The 20,601-nt window shown below is 37.8% G+C and overlaps 1 protein-coding gene across 9 annotated transcripts; it reads left to right on the top strand.

The window, feature by feature from the left end:
- Positions 1-374: 374 nt before the first annotated feature.
- On the top strand, positions 375-19,481 carry LOC114299488 (protein BLISTER). Of its 9 annotated transcripts, none has more exons than XM_028244250.2 (14): positions 391-782; positions 2,638-3,331; positions 3,451-4,028; positions 5,006-5,125; positions 6,081-6,146; positions 11,002-11,112; positions 11,486-11,562; positions 12,565-12,632; positions 12,895-13,008; positions 13,170-13,357; positions 13,560-13,628; positions 17,212-17,367; positions 18,061-18,144; positions 19,119-19,481. In XM_028244250.2, exons 1-13 carry the CDS (start codon positions 714-716, stop codon positions 18,139-18,141), a joined length of 2,391 nt encoding a protein of 796 aa, XP_028100051.2. In that variant the 5' UTR covers positions 391-713; the 3' UTR covers positions 18,142-18,144; positions 19,119-19,481. The 9 variants fall into 9 exon arrangements, 8 of the variants coding, with proteins under 8 accessions (XP_028100054.2, XP_028100051.2, XP_082731462.1 ...); XM_082875336.1 differs by having other exon boundaries at positions 13,197-13,357; XM_028244248.2 differs by lacking the exon at positions 19,119-19,481 and adding an exon at positions 18,779-19,097.
- Positions 19,482-20,601: the final 1,120 nt, after the last annotated feature.

Genomic DNA, 20,601 nt, shown 5'->3' on the forward strand with positions numbered 1-20,601 from the left:
CCATTTTTAAAAAAATACTTTTTAAAAAATTATACTTTTTATTTTTCGTATTTTTTTGTTTTTATTGAATTTTTAAAATATTTTAAGTAATATTTTTTACTTTTTAGACACACCTAATATAAATACACCTAAAAAGTAAAAAAATTATAAAAAAAATATTTTAAAAATTCACTAAATACCAAAAATACAAAAAAAAAAAAAAAATTTAATATATATATTTTTTATATTTTTATATATTTATTAATTTTTTTAAAATATTTTTTTATAAATTTTTTACTTTCTAAATACATCTAAATAAGATGCGTCTAAAAAAATAAAAAAAATATATTCACTAAAAAAAAATTTAAAAAATCAAATTTTAAAAAACTTAATTAAAAAAAAACTCAAACCAAAGTTCTTTGTCTATCGTCACCCTAAAAATAAGGAAAATAACAATGGGGGGAGCCGGAGATCTGTTCGAACAAATCAAATCAGACAGCACTCGTCTCACCCAGTTCTTCTCTCCGACCTGATCGGACCATTTTGTCTCCAAATTAGGGTTTTGTCTCGTCCAATTCAAATATTTTTGTTGCCGCTAAACCCATTGATCAAATTTTCATATAATACGTTAATTTTTTCTGTAAATCTCTTGACCTGAATTGCATTCGTGAACGTTTCAATTGAGTTTGTAGAGCCAGCCCTAGGAGCTTTGAGGTTGTGATTCGTTTGCATTAATGGCGTCGGCTCTGGTTTTGCCTAATTTGGCTAAGAAGCAAGAGCATTTGGAAGCTGGAAAGCGACGGGTATGGCTTGTTCTCCAAATTTGATCGTTCCATTTATATACTGAAATTGTTCAAATGGGTTGTTGGTTTAGATTGTCAAAGTTTTGTTTTTTGTGACGAAAGTGGGTAACAACTGTTATCTAAATGTGTGTGCTGTTTGCTGAATGAGAAATATGGGTTGGTTTATTTCTTAGCAATTATTTACTGGATGTGGCATGTTTATTCATTAAATTAGCAATTCTATGGGCATTTTTTGAAATCAAAATTGGGTGAATGCTTCAAAAAGTGATTTGTGCGGATTTGTGCATATATGTTTGTAATGTATTGTTGGACAACTGGAGAACCCATATGGTTGGTTAGGTATTTATGCTTTGTCGGCCTTTGAGAACTTACTATTGTTAGTACTTTCACCATTGAGTACATTTTGCTAACTATACCGTCCAATTTACAAAGACAACATTAGATTGACAGAATACACATGATGCTTAGAAAAAATGACTGGAAATCTTAATCCTGGACAAAAGATCTTAGCTCATACTATGAAGATTGTGTTCAAAACCTAGGAGCTTTGCAGGAAGCTTAATTAGAATTTTCCGTTCCTTGTTTGAACGACGACCTAGATTCAATCAAAAATCAATTTGTTGTTGTAGGTATGGCTATATGGCCTCCCCATGAGGCATAGCCACATCATCTCCTTGTTGGCTTCTGGCCTCCATTTTTGCAGAAGGGTCCCACGTGGTCACGTCACCATCTTCCATCCCTCACTTTGTATGGCTCTAAGGAATAGCACCCAGGGAGGAGGTGTCATTATCTCCTATGGTAGTTAAGAGATAACCGAAGTCTGAGAGCAAGCACATCCATTTGATGCCCAGTTGACGGAGCAATCTTTTCAGCCCATCATCCTGGATTAGTTATGCTCAGTGGCTGATAACTTGGCCTCTGTGCAACAGACCCGATAGTTCTTGATAGAGGCCTTACTAATGTGACAAAGAGGCCTCAATGTCTCATTGTCATTGCCTTAACTAACAATCTCTCCCACAACCAACTCAGATGGTCAACCACTTTAGCAAGATGGCTCTGAAGTGAACCTTACTACCACAAATGGGAACCACCACGTTAGAGCTCCTACTCCACTTGTGACCTCTACCCTTCCCTTTAGCTGATTTCCTGGTCTTCGTTAGAGCTCCTACGCCACTTGGGACCTCAAAGACCCAACTCAGAAGTCTAGTCTGGAAGGTGATGAAAGTTGAGCAGACGTCCTCAAAGACCCATTGCCACACCACAAGGACAATGGGAAAATAATCATGATTCTCTCCGACCTTAAGGAGCTGGAGGAACCCAAAGTATATGAAGTCCCCGAGCCAACAACCCATCTTGTCCAGAATTCAAAGCCAAAGTTAGATGAGCCACCACCATCCAAAATTCAACAAAGTTCAAGTGGTTCTTTGGTTAGTTAAATTTCTTGCAAGCAACATGGTTTGAGACGACCAAGGCTTTTCTAATCATTCTAATTTAATAATTTCTTCTCCCCTTAGTAACTTCACCGTCAACCGACCTTAATATAACAATTAGTTGAGCCCAATTAACACCAATGCCTTATAGAAATGAAATCCATAATGCCAACTCTATCCATAATGATTATTCACAGTTAGTAAAATTTTTTCTTTCCCATTACAAAATGAATACTAGAGTCAGTGATTGTTTATTATACATTTTATACTCATCTCTGTCTGTGTTTGCCTTTCACTCAAGGTGCTTTGGATAAATGTCTCAAAATCTTTCTGGTTCAAGTATTCCTCCTTTTAGCTGTTTTTTATCAATTTTTCCTTGAGTAAATTGTGCTTTTATTTTTGGTTGCTTTTATCTTACCTTGCAGCTGGAAGAGTTCCGTAAGAAGAAAGCAGCAGACCGAGCGAAAAAGGTTGTATCCGCAAGTCACGTTTGTACTGCTACTGTTGCGAGGCATGACAAGCAACCTTTAGATTCAAATGGAGCTGGTACATCTGATGGAGTTAGTGAAGCGGTTGTTGAACCATCACTTGTAGTAGTTGATGAAAATAATGTGATTGAGTTCGTCGAGAATAATGAGCTAGCTTCTTATAACACACATGCTAATCCTCCCTTGCAAACAAAATATTATAACGCATTATCTACAGAAACAGTGCAGGCTCCTGTGAAGAATCAAGAGTTTGATAGGTACAATGCATCACATTCTGATGGAACAGTAAATGTGAATTATAGCGCCCAGACACAAGAGAATAATGATGACTTTGCCATTTCTACTGGAGCCACAGGAAGAACTGCGTATAGGATTATTACAGATCAATCTGTTGCTTTCCATCCTCAAGCAGAAACCAATGGCAATTCCAGTCAACCTAGTCAGTATGGGTTGGAGGAAACCCATTTAAAAGATAATGATAGTCATTTGACGGATTTTACATTTGGAAGTCCTACTTCTCATGTTACTGTTACAAATGTCTCTCTTGAAAATTCTGGTAGTGTCTTACTGCAATACAACAATGGTTATAGCAGGCCACTGGCCACTGGCCTGACATTATCCTCATATGAAGGTAACATTGTTGTTGGCTTTTCTTTTTCTTATCTTTTTCTTTTTGCTTCATTGTCTAATTTTTTTAAGAAAAAACTGACTACCGTATTTATTTATTTATTCATTTATTTTTTGTGGTAGATTCCATTCAACCTTCCACCAAGATTACAGAGTCTTATTTTCAAGTTGGGCAAAACATACATGCTGTTACGGAGTCTACTAATACTGTGATTTCTGATATGGGGGAAAAAAACTCACTTAGTCACTTTCATAGTGGAAACAGCACACCATCGTGGCCATCTGAATCTCCATCTACTGCTTTCAGTTTTGATGGCAGAAGTTCATCTAGTCATGTACCACTGTATCCAGCTGTAGCTGAAATTAGCACTAGGAGATCTCGTCCATCTTTCCTTGATTCTATTAATATGCCAAAAATTCCGCTTACTGAACCTGGGAGGGTTGAGAGTTCAAAATTCAGTGACAGGCATGCTGTGGCATCATCTGCTTTTGAGACGTCATTTGCCGAGACTGAAACAATTCATCCTTTCTCAAAGTTCAGGGATCCTAATGTAGCTAGTGCATTTGAGCATTCCATGACCTCTACAGTTTCTGCTAGAAATGGGGATGACATGTATGGTCATACTTTCAATGAAAACATGGATAGGAGACACGATTCTTATTCCCGAAAACAGGATGAAGACTTTGCGGCTTTGGAACAGGTTCATATTTCTGGTATTTCTGGAAGTTTAATTACGTTGTCTCATATTGCTCTATTAAAATTAAACCTAAAAAATAAAGTTTGTCTTAAGATAGTTATGTTGCTCAGTGGTGGCTTCCTGATGCTAATGCTAACAGTAAGTGAATCTGTTGTAAGGGGCCTGTCAGATTTAAGTTCCTGATGCTAGTGTTTGTTTGTAATCAATGGACTTTGATTTTCAAAATACTGTCCAAGCAATGTAAAAGGACCAGAAAATGTTCAATAGTGTTGTGCATCAAATATTCTTTGTCTGCCTTGGGTTGAGTAGGTTGGGAAAGAGGGTGGCTTCAATTCAATAGTGTGCAAAGAAGGAAGGTTTATTAGACACTTTCTATCTTACCCATGAGCACCTTCTTGAGCTTATGTGGCCTTGCAAGTGCAGATAATGACTATAGAGGCCTTGTACTTGGGAGTTCTATTTATGGTTTTATAAGATCTCATATTAGATTATTGCAAGCTTAAGTGTCAAGGAGATAGCTTCCGTGACCAATAGGAGAAGGTTGGTCTGGCCGACTCCGTCACTTGGGTTGGCTACAGGAATCCATTATCTGCAACTTTATGCAAAGCCATATTATCTGTTAAGTTCAAAGCAATCGTTTACTGTTTTGGGTCTAAACCCACATCTCAGCGTGCCTCTTGTCCTTTTAGCACCTTTAACTCCAGATCAAATCACTCCTTTATATCACCATATTAGTTGGCTAATGTTGCACATAGGCAAACCATCTCAATTGATTTTTTCTTATTTTATCTTCAGTTGATGTCATTCTAACTTTCCATTTGTAAATTGTTTCCTATTCCTGTTTTTCCTAGTAATGCAAACTATTTATTTATTGAGTAGAATTTTTTTTGCCTCCTCTCGTTCCTCTTTCTTGTTCTTGAGAGAAACTAACATTTCCTATACTTCTTCTTACATCTATTTTCTTTTCCTTTCTTTTGCAGCACATTGAAGATTTGACACAAGAAAAATTCTCTTTGCAGCGAGCTCTGGAGGCTTCACAAACGTTAGCAGAGTCTTTAGCTTCTGAAAATTCGGCACTGACAGATAGTTATAATCAACAGGTTGGCTTGCATTGATGATTCTTGGATCTGTAAGTGATATTTGACAGCTTGTTAGACCATACTGTTCCAAGCTGTGTCATATAAACAGAAATGCACACTGTATGCACAATTCATGCATATATGTATTTAGCAATGTAAAATGGCATACATATCAACAGATTTACCATGAATTAACAGTGTTTACATTTTTTATCAACAGTGTTATAATGGGAAAAAGAACAAAAAAGGTTATATTTGCTTTTAGGGAATACCAAATAAGGATTTATTTTCTTATGACCATGGTATGTAATATGTATCCCTGGTGTTAATTTTAAATGTTATTGATCTTTAATATCATGATTCATGACAAACATGATAAGAATTTTTTGAATGAGTCAAGGGTTCAACACTGTTGTGTCTCAAGGATTTATTTTTTTGTGTTGATGTAAGGAAAGGGCTTCCATGACAATGAGGTCATTCATGCATGGGCTTGGGCTTGCTTTGATGATGGGTAGGCTTGTTGTGCCTTGGCCCTTCTGTGGGCTTTCATCGAGGAAAGCAAGCTTGATTAATTTTAAATGTTATTGATTTTTAGTATCATGATTCATGACAAACATGATAAGAATTTTTTGAATGAGTTAAGGGTTCAACACTGTTGTGTCTCAAGGATTTATTTTTTTGTGTTGACGTAATATATCTCAAAGAAAATCAAATGTGTTTGAAAGTGTTTGGGAACCCAAAACCTGGTCCAGCTTGTTTGAATGTGGGTTAAAGTTGGTGGGTGGCTTTTCAACCAGTTTGGAAAATTGCGTTGAGGTCTGGGAACATCTCTATAACTATTATTTATCGCTAATTACATTGTATTCTACTTGGTTCTATCTGGCCCAAGGCTAATAAGTGTGCTTAAATTTTCAAACAGTCTCTTAATCACTTGATGGTATCATGCTTTCAGTTGATGAATTTCTTTCCTTTTCAGGGAAGTGTTGTCAACCAACTAAAATCTGAGATGGAAAAGTTACAGGAAGAAATTAAGGCCCAACTGGTTAGTGTCAATTATGTCCCAACTTACGGGGAAAAGTGAGTTTCTTTTATTTATTTTGCATCAATGAATTTTTGAAATCTTGCAAATGTAGGGCAACAACTTTATAAGGTTGACCTTAAAGGTTTAATTTTTTTTCCTGTTTTTGTATTTGTTTTTGTTTGTACTCGTAATTTTTCTTTTGATAAGAGATGAGATTTTCTTTGGTAAGTGCCAAGTCGAATAAGAGATGATTTTGTCACCTTGGATGTATTTAGTGCTTAGAATCCCTTTATAATGAAGAGAAGAATCTGAAGCATTTTCATTAATTGACCAATCATAAGTATCTTCCAATGATACCTTACAAAAAGTTGCCACCTTGGATTGTCATTAGTGCTTCGAATCCCTTTTCAAGGAAAATGTAGAAATTTAATGTATAAAGAGAAATAGAGAATTGTATTATTGATTGATGTATCTTGATTTTCTGTTTATTACAAATGGTTCCTTATATAGATGTAGGTGTAGTGGATGGTGGTAGTGGTGTAGTGGGTTAGGTTTAGTGGAGTAGGTGAGGTGGTAGTGGTGTAGTGGGTTAGGTTTAGTGGAGTAGGTGAGGTGGTAGTGGTGGTAGGTGATGGTAAATTCTAACAGCCCCCCGCAAACTCAAGGAGGATAGAAACTAACCAACTTGAGTTTGAAGAGAGGAACAAAACAAGAAAATACATAAAAATAAAAAAAGGATAGGAGACACTGTATGGTCGTGTCAGACCATTGGTGAAGACACTGAATGGTGGTGTCATAATGTTGTAGAGGACACTGTATGGGGGTGTCATAACGTTGTAGAGGACACTGTATGGTGGTGTCAGACCGATGTAGAAGACAGTTTATGGGGTCATGTCGGACCGTTGTAGCAGACAATGTTGTGACAGTTTACAGAGTCTTGCTGGACCCTTGCAGAAACTAACCGGAATCAATGTCGGGACAGTTTACAGAGTCTTGTCGGACCCATAAAGGAACTAACCGAAATTAATGTCGGGACAGTTTACAGAGTCTTGTCGGACCCATAAAGGAGCTAACCGGAATTAGTGTCGGGACAGTTTACAGAGTCTTGTCGGACCTATAAGGGAGCTAACCGGAATCAATGTCGGGACAGTTTACAGAGTCTTGTCGGACCCTTAAAAAGTCGCACCCTCAAAAGGTGTGCCCAATCTATCAAAAGGCGTGCCATCAAAAAGCGTGCCCGATCCATAAAAAGGCGTGCCGGACATGATGGCGAGGCATGTGGGCGCCTTGGCTTGCGCGCCCGTTTTGTCGTCTGGTGGCAAGAGGCGCGCGATGCGCGTGGCTGCCTCGGCTATTTAATCAGGACGAAGGCTGAGGCTGAGGCAGAAGCTGAGACAAAAAAAAAAACTGAGAGAAACCTCTGAAAAAACTCTTCCTTTGCTGAGAGAGAAACGCTGTAATACGTTGTAACACTCTGTTGCCCAGAAAATGACTTCGTCTTCCCATGGGCTGCTCACTCTCTTTCCCGACCTCAATGAGTCAACAAGAGAGAGAACTGGTGCGGTGGCCAGTGAACCTCAACCAAACACCTCTGTGTTTGCTCCGTTGAACTTTCCGATGCGGTCGGTGGAGCAAAAAATGGCGGTGCAAACTGATATTGAGGCCAATCAGTATACTCTGAAGTCATGTGTGGAAACCATGACTGCGGTCACAAACTTGTCGCACCGGCTGCAGAGCAGGACAAATGAGGTGCAACAGTTAAACTCCCAGCTGGCTCTGCTCCAACGCATGTATAAGGATGCGCGAGCAGAGATAAGTGTGCTAAAGACAGAAAACAAGGAGCTGAAGCGGAAGGCCACCGTGATGTTCCGATTCGGAGGGCCGCCATATGCTGCAGTGGAAGAGTATGGGGGAGTGAACGTGCTCGGTGGACAAGGAAACACGGAGGCAACACCATCAAGGGCCGCCCAGGACGGAGGCAAGAAGAAGAGACCGGCGGAATAGGCAAAGAAGTGAGGTCGATTGGTGGCCGGCTGCAGAAAAGAAAACAAAGCTGTTGTTGTGGTTTTTTTTTTTTTTTTTTTTTTTTTTTTTGTGTGTGTAAAATTGTGATCGGGGTGGATCCCTGAGATGAATAAAATATGGTGTGGTGTGCAAAGCTATATGGTATGAATGGAAGTGGAAAAAGATTAAAAATAATGTGAAAGAAAAATAAAGAAAGAAATAATAAAAATATAATTGAAATAAAAAATGAAAGATGGGAAAATAAGGAAAATGGTTTGGAGAAAATAAATAAAAAATAATGGAGTTGGAAAGCAGACGGAGGAGAGATGATGATGTTTTTTTTTTTTTTTTTTTTTAATATAATATAATAAAAAAAGATGAGACAATTAATACGAGTCTACCACTGCCAGCACTCCACTTCTATAAAGATGAGACAATTAATGTTGGAACAGACATCTGCTAAAGCCATTGCCCCACATGGGCATGACTCTCACCGCCCACTTTCTGAATATAATATAACCCACTCTCTATCTGATGTTTGTCCTCCACAATGGACAACCACCCACATGCCTTCTCTCTCTCATCTTTCCACTGTCCAACCCACCATTTTTTTAATCACTCCACCTTTTTTTTTTTTTTTTTTTTTGTTTAAAAATAAAAAGAAGTATGGGTATATGCAAAAGGTGGGGGATGATGGGGTAAAATAAAATAAAAGAAAATGATGACCAAAGAAAAACACAGCTGTAAACAACACGAAGGGCATTGGGTATAGAGAAAGATGTGTTCTCTTTTGTCTGTTTTTGTCGCCACCATCATCATAAAAGAAACAGAGAATAGGAGTGAAGAGACTGGTCGAAACCCGAGCTAGAAAAGAGCAAGCCCTTTGGGTCGGCCCTAGTCAATTATCGTCTCCACCTTTCAGCTGCTTCGAGGGCTTCAGAAGCAGATACTAATCTGCACATGGCTGTGACCTCCCAGAGCCTGAATGGATTTAAGCCACCAGCAAAGCCTTATGGGTTGAAATCTCGTTCTGAAGAGAGTAAGAAGAAAATGAAGGAAGGTCAAGATCCTACTTGTTGGATTGATTTCTGGATGCAGGAGGTTCTGAGGGAGGAGGCGGAGGCTGCGGCAGAAGGCAAGGCGCCGCCGCCGCACACTTCGTCGATCGAGAGCGGCGGCCACATCTTCGATTTCCTCTTCGCGGCGTAGGACGCCTCGACTTCCTCGCTGCTGTGGGCGGTGGGTTTCCTCGACACTCACCCGGAGGTCCTCGCCAAGGTCCGCCGTGAGGTGGCGGCGATCTGGTCTCCGGAATCGAACACTCAGATCTCCTCCGAACAATTGAGGGAAATGAAATACACCGAGGCTGTGACGCGTGAGGTCGTGAGAATACGTGCTCCGGCGACTCTCGTACCTCACGTCGTCGGCGAGGAATTCAAGCTGACGGAGACTTACACTATTCCCAAGGGTGCGATCGTTTGACATATAAAGCATATGTTGAGGACGAAGAAGATGAAAGGACTGAAGCAGAATCTTTGGATACAGACGCTTCGGATGATGAGTTATTTGATTCAGATGAAGCAGATGGAACCTACAAGCAGCGTATCAGGGATTCGTCTGATGGGGTGGATAAAGAATCACTTATGGATGTTCTAGCAGCTTTGATTGTCAGTGAGGAATTTAAGAAGAACTTTCTAGTATTCGGAGCTTGGGGAGGAAGCACATGCAGAGTGATCAAGGTATGTGTAGAGGTTCGGCGGGCGGCCAAGGCGAGACTGCCGCCCGCCGGTGAAACAGAATGACTAGGTTGTTAACCTCGCTCTGATACCATGTAGAAATTTAATGTATAAAGAGAAATAGAGAATTGTATTATTGATTGATGTATCTTGATTTTCTGTTTATTACAAATGGTTCCTTATATAGATGTAGGTGTAGTGGATGGTGGTAGTGGTGTAGTGGGTTAGGTTTAGTGGAGTAGGTGAGGTGGTAGTGGTGTAGTGGGTTAGGTTTAGTGGAGTAGGTGAGGTGGTAGTGGTGGTAGGTGATGGTAAATTCTAACAGAAAATGATAATCTGAAAAACCGAGTCGTGAGATTAGCCTCTCATCACTCATTACTCAAAGCTTCAAAAGTTTCTGCCAAATGCTCAAATCACAACTATGTTGAAAAATGGGAAGATTACATAGATGCTTATGCTAGATATCTTTTAATTCTTCTAGGTCTAGGAATTCGAAATTGGATACTTTAAAACTTTAGCTTACAAAATCATGCTTGAACAAAGGAAGACCACATATAAAGGCCAAATAAACACCCTTGGCCTGTGAACTTGATAAACTACTTCCAGTTTAGTTCCCATTTGATTGGGTTTTGAGAGGGGATAGATTGGGTGTGGACCTAACCTTTGGCATATTTTGCACAAAATTGCATGAACTTGATCAAACAGATTAACCTAAACAGAATGTGAACTCAAAATTGACTCAACCCAAAACTTGGTTACAAAAGGTTTGAAGTGTGCTTCTTATGAACTTTCTATTTATTGTTTTTCTTGTTTGCATGATCTGCATCAGAAATCCTATCCTAGCCCTTTTTCAGTTCCCCACCTTATGACCAATCCATGTAGGTTTAATGTAATTTTTTGGAGAAATAAATTGCTGCTATACACCAAGAAGTTTCAAGGGTTTGTCACTCAGTTAACTTGTGAATTTATAGCAATCAATTGTTGCCTAACGACTATTTCATTTTCTTATATTTTTCTTTCATGATGTTTGAAAGCGTGTGTTGTACCAAGCATAATGAATATGTTTTAAATTTTACACTTATTTCTGGAGTTTTGCATTCTCATTGTTGATCAGGGGTCTTCTTTGATGTTTGCAGGAGGACCTTGAGTCTCTAAAAAGGGAATATGCTAATGTTCAGCTAGAATGTAATGCATCTGATGAACATGCAAAGTTGTTGGCTTCTGAAGTTATTGGCTTGGAAGAGAAGGTAGATTTTTTCTGTGGTAAATATAATTTTGCTTTCTAACTATCTGTTCAAATATGATTCCACTCTTTTGTATTGAACTTCCTTCTAATGGAGAAGAAATTGTGAAGCAATTATCAGATTATAGTGGTTGTACATTCTTTATGGATCGCACTTTTATAATAAATGTACATCCATTTTGAGCTTCGTAACTAGTGCCCTTAGGGCACTCATTAACAAAATCCTTTTATGATATTTCATTCTGCATTTTCCCTGGATCTTAGATGCTTGACTTAGTGATTCAGTTGCACCAAATTTTTAGTTGGCAGCTCTCTCTCTCTCTCTCTCTCTCTCCCCTACAACTTTTATTAATGAGTTATCTAATATATTTTTGCAGGCACTTAGACTGAGGTCTAGTGAGTTAAAATTGGAGAGGCAATTGGAGAACTCACAAGCTGAAATTTCTTCCTTCAAGTATGCCTTACCTTTTTTGAAAGTAAAGGATTAGTTTTGTGATATGTCTTTAGTTTCGCTACTTATTTTTGTTTCTCTTATCTGTTTTCAGTGTTAGCTGTTTCTTAGGTGGAGTTGACATCATCTAAAACTGTGCATGAATAAACATTTATTTTCATTCTGCAGTATTGTGAAATTATTTTGGTAATTGCAAGTAATTTAGAAACTATGTATGAAGTTTGTGACAATTGTAGCCTTCAATAGTTCACAAATGGCTGAATTATACACAATAATGTGTTTTATTAATTGTTAGTAATATTTGTAGTGTATTAAAGGAGAAAAAAAAATTGATCTTATCATAGTTTATAAGCTATCTTGCTTGCAAATGCTGTTGGTTATGTACAATGATATAATGTTTTAATTTCTATATGTAAAATATATGATAATATTTTTTTTACTACCTACTGATAAAAGAATAGGAAAAAAGAAAGACATATTATGTGGAGTTGTCAACTCAACTGTTCGTGGCATCAGAAGCTAGAAGGATATGCTTGAATAATTGAGATTTCTAAATTCATTTACAAGATAGTGGAACTTGTTTGGTATTGATTATTTCTGAAGTAACCATCAATGAAAATTCTTGCCTTCTTTTCATTTTTTGATACACTTTTGCTTGACAATAAGCGTAATAATGATGAATGATGGATGAAAAGGGAGTTCATAACAATGCAGATTGGTGCCTCACGTATGTTTGCTCATTCAAAACTTGCACAAAGTGGATTAAAATTTTCCTGGTCTTATTTTATAGATACAATTTTGTATATTTTGTGATGAAGTGGGGAAGTGGGACTTGGTGCTTGCCATGTTCACTTATTATGTTTTTGACAATTCATATGATTCACCTTGGCTTCTACAACATCCTACAAGAGGATGAGCAAGTTTCCAGTTTGTGATTTTTCTTGGCAAGTTGTGCTCAGCATGATTAAATATTTAACAGTAGCTTTTTCATGTCGAATTTGGCAGAAAGAAAATGTCGAGCCTTGAAAAAGAGCGGCAAGATTTACAATTGACTATTGATGCTCTGCAAGAAGGTTAGCATGCTTGTTATGCTTAACTATTGCTGTTGCAGTTAGATCAACGAGTAAACTTATTGTTTGTTCATTATTGTGTATAATTGTTAATTTCTGCTTAACTATTTAGATCTTTGTTAGGGTGCCATAGTGCTATCTCAAGAAAATAATTTTTTTTATTTTAGTTATTTGTTTACAAGGTGGATTAATCTTAAAATTACTCAGTAAATTTTATTACACTGGCTCTGTTTTGATCCTTTTCATCATCATTCCCTTCACTCAGAGAAAAAGTTGTTGCAAGTTAAGCTAATGAAAGCTTCTGTAAATGGAAAGTTTGTTGATGTTAGCAAGAATCCCACTAACAAAAAAGATGTGTCAACTTCTACAGAGGATTTAGGTAACTAATTCTGATAGCTCCGGGCTTTAGTGCTTATATAGTTCTCTGCTTTTGGTAATTTTGGAATGCGAATTACTGAAAATATACTTATGGTTTTTAAAGTTGTTTTTTTTCTTTTACACATTTTATCAGTATTTTGGGTGTTGATATTGTTAACTCAGTCCACTTGAACAATGCGGATACTACAGCGGACACCTCAAACTTGGAAATGCATAGTACTGCTGGAAGTGATGCCTCCAGTTCCTCCTTGCTTCCTGATGATGGACAGTTAAATATTCAAGTTGCATCTTTAAATATTCCGCCTGATCAGATGAGAATGATTCTAAGCATTAACGCCTTAATTTCTGAGGTATCATCTGTTCCATCATTATATTTCAGTTTCAGTTGTTTCTATCAGGACTGACTCTTTCTCTTTTATTTTTGTATGGTCCTGGTCGTTCATCATATACATTTTTTTCTTTTCACATTTCTATTAACTGATGAATTAATTGAAGTAATGTGACTGAGTATACTTTTAGAATCACAAAGTGGTCGACTTTATGTATTTGCAGTTATCATTGGAGAAAGAAGAGTTGATGCAAGCATTGTTGGCTGAATCACATGAAAGCTCCAATCTAAAGGTACTTTTGGTCTGTACAGTACTTTATCTAGTGCTGTGTCTCTGTCACAAGCCTGAGATGATGTTTAAAGCTATTCAAGTTCAGGTTGCTGGTATTTGTCTCACATGCACATTAAAGCCAATAATATTACTCTAATATCTTTAGTTAGGAATTATATTTTGAAATTTGATTGGAATGATAAATTGTTTTAATTCTTGAAAATAAGTATCTTTCAATATTTGCCTCTAAATTGTTTCCTTGGCTCACAATTACTCATCTCAGACTGTTGTGTCCTTGTCTATTAATTTAATCTTATTTCTTTTTGTTAAAATCCACCTACTCTCCACCTACTTCACCCACTTAAACCTACTCCACTAAACCTAACCCACTACACCACTACCACCTCACCTACTCCACTAAACCTAACCCACTACACCACTACCACTTCACCTACTCCACTAAACCTAACCCACTACACCACTACCACCTCCACTTCACCTACTCCTTACCTACTACACACTCACCCTCTTCTATATATAGGAATAATGAATCTTGTAATCAATCAATCAAGACATCAATCAATAATACATAAATTATTACATGGTATCAGAGCAAGGTTAAGAATTTAATATTTTTTCGCTTCACCGGCGGGCGGCAACCTCGCCTTGGCCGCCCGCCGGACCTCAACCTAGTCCGCTAGAATTGTCTACTACATACCTACCTCCTCATCATATCTTCATAACATCTCATTCTCTCTCGGCATCATAGTAGCCGTGATACTGCTCATACTTCTGGACAGCGGAGAGAACATCGTCTTTCTCGATCTTTCCGCCGACGCCGGTGGCGAGATCCAAGGCTCCGGCTTTCGACATCACTCTCCCCAAATAGTCCATAGCAGCTTCTCCACCGGAAAGATACTCCTAACAGCAGCGGAAAAAAGGTGTTTCCCTCAGCCAAACAAGGCTCAATAGCTGTGGTCCTCATCAAAATACGTGTAATTGCTACTCCTGAACTTGGTTTCCCTATCCTTGCTAACAAGCTTCTCAAATGCTTCCGGGCCATGTTCTTCTATGTACTTCTCAGCAGCAGTTAGAATGTCATCTGGCTTACTGAAGATGTCCTTCTTCCTTGGGACATACTAGACGTTAACAGTCTGCTGTGGGTTAAGAAAGAAAGGCCTCAAATAATGCTCATAAACATATGCAGCACCACTGATACTCTTTATGATGGTGGATATTTCAATGCCATTACAACACAGCACCTTGAAATTTATTTTATTTTATTTTCTTATCTCTCTTTCTGACCATTACAACACAGCACCAGCACACTTGTTCCCACCTTTCATCATGGTCTCCACTTTCTTTTTCTTTTTTTATATTTATTTTAATCCATCTTTTTGAAAACAAAACCAATATCACTTTTTTTTAATTCCTTAATTTATTTTAATAACATGAGTGGCCTCTCTTTTCCACCATCTCCCTCTTTTTCTACACAATATTTTTGTACCACCGCCCACTCCATGATTTCCATATTAATATTATTATTATTATTATTATTATTATTATTATTATTATTATTATTTTCACAAAAAAAAAAAAAAAAAAAAAAAAAAATTCATTCCAGTTGATTTTTCTGCCTTACCACACCTACCATTCGAGTTTGCCAAACACACTTATTTTATTCATGTCAGGATCAACCCCGATCATAATTTTACACGAAAAAAAAAAAAAAAAAAAAAAAAAAAAAAAAAAAACCACCATAACACACCCAACACCCACAGTGGGATTTTTCTTCTCTACTCTGCTGCAGATCTCTTCTTCTTTCCTCCGTCCTGGGCGGCCCTTGACGGTGCTGCCTCCGTGTTTCCTACGCCGCCGAGCACGTTCACTCCTCCATACTCCTCCACTGCAGCATACGGCGGACCTCCAAATCGGAACATCACAGTGGCCTTCCGCTTCAGCTCCTTATTTTCTGCTTTCAGCACACTTATCTCTGCTCGCGCATCCTTATACATGCGTTGGAGCAGAGCCAGCTGGGAATTTAAATGCTGCACCTCATTTGTCCTACTCTGCAGCCGGTTCGACAAATTTGTGACCGCCGTCATGGTTTCCACGCATGACTTCAGAGTATACTGATTAGCCTCAATATCAGTTTGCACCGCCATTTTTTGCTCCACCGACCGCATCGGAAAGTTCAATGGAGCAAAACCAGAGGTGTTTGGTTGAGGTTCACTGGCCACCGCACCAGTTATTTCTCTTGTGGGCTCGTTCAGTTCTGGAAAGAGCGTGAGCAGGTTCTGGGTAGCTGGACGGGAAGAAGAGGCCATGTTTTTGGGTTGCTAAGTGTTTCAGCAAAATAGCAATTTCAGACTGGTAATGTTCGGAAGGGTTGGTGACAGAATGGCAACAAAGTGTTCCACAGTTTCTCTCTCCGCAGAGGCAGAGTTTTTTCAGTGAAGGGTTGGTTTCAGAGGTTTCAGAATGTTATGCTTCCAAGCCTCAGACTTCGCTTTGGTTTATAAAGACAGAGACGACGAGGCCGACACGCGCTCTGTCAATCACGTGCATCGCCGCGTGTCAGGCGCCCCTTTTGATGGCTCGACGCTTTCTGTCGGGCACGTCTTTTGATGAAGTGGGCGCGCCTTTTGATGGCACGCCTTTTGATGGCACGCCTTTTGATGGATTGGGCACGCCTTTTGATGGCACGCCTTTTGACAAAATTGGGCACACCTTTTGAGGGTGCAACTTTTTAAGAGTCCGACAAGACTCTGTAAACTGTCCCGACATTGATTCCGGTTAGTTTTTACAAGTGTCCGACAAGACTCTGTAAACTGTCCCGACATTGATTCCGGTTAGCTCCTTTATGGGTCCGACAAGACTCTGTAAACTGTCCCGACATTGATTCCGGTTAGCTCCTTTATGGGTCCGACAAGACTCTGTAAACTGTCCCGACATTGATTCCGGTTAGTTTCTACAAGGGTCCAGCAAGACTCCGTAAACTGTCACAACATTGTCTTCTACAACGGTCCGACATGACCCCATAAACTGTCTTCTACAACGGTCCGACATGACCCCATAAACTGTCTTCTACAACGGTCCGACATGACCCCATAAACTGTCTTCTACATCGGTCTGACACCACCATACAGTGTCCTCTACAACGTTATGACACCCCATACAGTGTCTTCACCAACGGTCTGACACGACCATACAGTGTCTCCTATCCTTTTTTATTTTTATGTATTTTCTTGTTTTATTACTCTCTCCAAACTCAAGTTGGTTAGTTCCTATCCCCCTTGAGTTTGCGGGGGCTGTTAAAATCCACCTACTCTCCACCTACTTCACCCACTTAAACCTACTCCACTAAACCTAACCCACTACACCACTACCACCTCACCTACTCCACTAAACCTAACCCACTACACCACTACCACTTCACCTACTCCACTAAACCTAACCCACTACACCACTACCACCTCCACTTCACCTACTCCTTACCTACTACACACTCACCCTCTTCTATATATAGGAATAATGAATCTTGTAATCAATCAATCAAGACATCAATCAATAATACATAAATTATTTCTTATTTATAAATGAAGGAATTAAACAAGGACTTATCCCGAAAACTTGAAACTCAAACACAAAGATTAGAGCTTTTGACTGCTCAAAGTATGGCAAATGAAAATATTTCAACAAGACCACTAGATCCTTGCAGCATGCAAGACAACACTCCATACGCAGATGAAGGCGATGAGGTATATTATTATTATCAATTGTTTAGAGTAGTAACCATTTTTTACTCCAAAGGTTTGGAAACATGTCATGTCTTCGTACTATGTAGATGAGGGTTAGTATTTGATGTCATGGGATCCTTAAAATAATTGATGGTTGTTTTTGGTTCTTTTTTTATTATTATTAATTTTATATTGTAACTGTAAAAATATTGTAAATATAATTTATGTTATATATTATATTGATAAATAAATAGAGTAAATACCATCTACCTCGCCTGAGGTTTGTGTTCAATACCAATTTCCTCCAAATGTTCTGAAAATTGCATTGACCTCCCATGTCGGTGTTTTTCTCTGTTAGGAGTGGTAACAAAAAAGGTAATATTACCTTGTTGCCCTCGCAATCTAAATTTAGTTACTATCCCTCTCTACACCACAACCCACCACTGACATCTCTCCCCTTGTCTGCACACTCTCTCTTGATTGACCAAACCCTCGCCGTAGGTCTTTCAGCAGTGGATCTGATCACTGCTGTCGCCTCCATTCTCTCTAAGCTTTGTATTAATTTGTAATTGTCACAACTCCCCAATCATATAATTTACTGAAAAAATCTCATACAGTAAGTAAAGCAAGTTGCATTTTTTTTTTTTAATATTTAGTTTTCTTCAATGGTAATGCTTCATAAAAGATATTTCACTTCTCCTTTCCTTTGATTAGGTGGTGGAAAGGGTATTGGGTTGGATAATGAAGCTCTTTCCAGGTGGGCCATCAAGGCGGCAAACCAGCAAGCTTCTGTGATTTGTGAGTAATGACAGCTCTTCAATGAAAGCTTATTCGTAGATTCCACCCTTATTTTGGTGGTACAGTGAAGGTCACTCAGAGTCTGTAATTACTAATTATTGAGTCTATTCTTTTTGATAGAAGAAAATGAGTTGTTTTTGAGAGGCTTTTCAACCAATTGGAAGATGCAATTTTCATCTCGCATCAGATCTGAAAATAAAGATGGCCCCTTGTTGCTTTTACTAGTTACTTGGGTCTATAAAATTTTAGTGAGACATTTATTACACGTGAAAAAGAGAGAATCACCGGAGAGAGGAGAGAGAATGAATTTGGTACAATCAAATATGAGACTGTAAAATGAATTGAATTTGTTTTGTTTTGTAGTTGTCATATTTATTACACGTGAAAAAGAGAAAATCACGGGAGAGGAGAGAGAATGATTTTGGTACAATCAAATATGAGACTGTAAAATGGATTTGTTTTGTTTTGTAGTTGTCGTATTTATTGTGACAACTAGAATGCAAGTGACAGAGTGTCCAAAACCTCCAAATGTAGTATACACCAGAAGATAGATATAGGGCTTAAGACATACATACATACATACATACATACATACATACATACAATCACAACAAGAAGGAATGGGCTTTTTCAGGTGAGAAACAGAGGAATGCAAGTGATGGTCACCCCCATGTGTTTTCTCTCTATTGGTGACAGTGATGTCTAAAAGTGAAAGGCACAAAGAACCTTAAGAAGTTCCAATTGAAAAGGACAGAGACACAACTGTAGATCCCATGTTACAACCTGGAAGCTATAGTGCCAAACTCACACACTCAAATCTGTGTGTGAAACAAGTTGAAACAAAGAGAAATTGCCTATTAATAATATTATTTTTATTCTGCATTTGGATCTTGAATTTGTAGAGTGAATTGTGGATGGAAAAGAGAAATGAAGAAGAAGTTAAATTTTTTTTCCCCGCCCTCTTTTATCTCCAGAAATTCAAAATGCAAACACAACTGCTAAGATTTTTAGTGTGTGGTAACAAAAGACTTCTAGATGGACCGTTGGGATGAAAGGTTTTCTACATAGACCAAGTGAGTTTCAAGTCTCAACTTTTCTAATTTTCTTGGATTTATTATAATGTTTTGTTTTATCTTTTAAAAAATATAAAAAATAAAATAAAAAAATCAACATCATGGAGACTCATGTGGGATGTCTTTACATCTACTTTTGTTTTTCTAGATGAAATATTATTCATCTCATTTCTTGTGCAATGTGAAATGGGAAATTAATTCATGTGGGATCAGGGGGGGCTAAGGAAATAAATGACACAAGTAAAATAAGATATTTCCTGGTTATATTTGGTTGTATGTCAATGCAGGCTAAAGTTGGAACCTTCTCGTGATCTGATTTGTTTTACTTAAATAGAAAAGAAAATTGGAACTTCTTAAAAAAAATACAAATCAATTGACCCTTGCAGATTTTAGTTTAATGGCTTTTAAGAGAAAATAGTTTAGAGATTAAAAAAGGGGACATGGATGGGAAATGATTTTTTTTTTTTTTTTGTTAAATGCTGTTAGGAACCTCTCCAAACTAAGGTCATATTAGACCACCTTTGTGTTTTAAGAAAAATAGTTTAGAGGGAAAATGGGAGAAGGATGAGAAATGATTTTTTTTTTTTTTTTTAATTATTATTTTTTGTGGTGATGAGGAGCATTGTTAAGATAGGGTCACATTGGACTATAAATAGCGTGTATCAATTAAACTTGAATGCAATACCAAAAAGAATTAAACTTAATTCGTCTAAAAATAAGTCGCTTGATAATTGTACTGTTTGTGAGTTGAAAATGATTTTTTTTGTTAAACCATTTAATAAGTTTAGATATTGGGTTGTTGAGCAAAACTGAGAGTGAATGTTATACTAATATATTTTGACTTTGAGGAAAGGAATTTGTGGATGGAATGAGTGTGGGAATTCTATGGGAGGTTTGAGGAATAGAGGTGGTTCATCCATTCAATTTTTCCCTTGGAATTGAAGTCATTTATAAGCTAGAGGAGGTGTTGACTGGCTAGATACATGTGGGAAGTGGCATACATGCAAGATGTTGGAACAAAGTTTTAGACTAGTCAAAACATTTCATGGCATTGTCATTTCAATTTTTTGGACATTTTGGAGTGCAATGGTGACATGTATTAAACGATGAGATCTGAAAAAGGGGAGGAATGAAGGGGACTAAGGTGAATTAGATGGCTTTATTAATTCTATAATTATTGTTTATATTGGTTTAAATTGTGAGAATATCATGTCATATAACGTTGTAAGGAAATAAATCTATGGAATTGAACCGATAGATGAATCATATTGGCTCCGCATCACTAATCGTCTAACTATTGTTCTAATTAGTTCAACTTCTGAAAATATCATGTCACATAGTGTAGTCAGAAAAATTAGAGAAGTTGAACCGATCGTTTGAGACT

This window comes from Camellia sinensis, chromosome 6, assembly GCF_055761805.1.
Source record: "Camellia sinensis isolate YWXY chromosome 6, ASM5576180v1, whole genome shotgun sequence".
Taxonomy (NCBI): domain Eukaryota; kingdom Viridiplantae; phylum Streptophyta; class Magnoliopsida; order Ericales; family Theaceae; genus Camellia; species Camellia sinensis.

What these genes read in the sequence shown, in the direction of transcription:
- LOC114299488 (XM_028244250.2), top strand. Translation starts at nt 714, where the DNA reads ATGGCGTCGGCTCTGGTTTTGCCTAATTTGGCTAAGAAGCAAGAGCAT. An exon ending in AAGAAATTAAGGCCCAACTG is followed by an intron (nt 6,147 to 11,001) that starts GTTAGTGTCAAT and finishes TGATGTTTGCAG; the next exon opens with GAGGACCTTGAGTCTCTAAA. An exon ending in ATGAAAGCTCCAATCTAAAG is followed by an intron (nt 13,629 to 17,211) that starts GTACTTTTGGTC and finishes TTATAAATGAAG; the next exon opens with GAATTAAACAAGGACTTATC.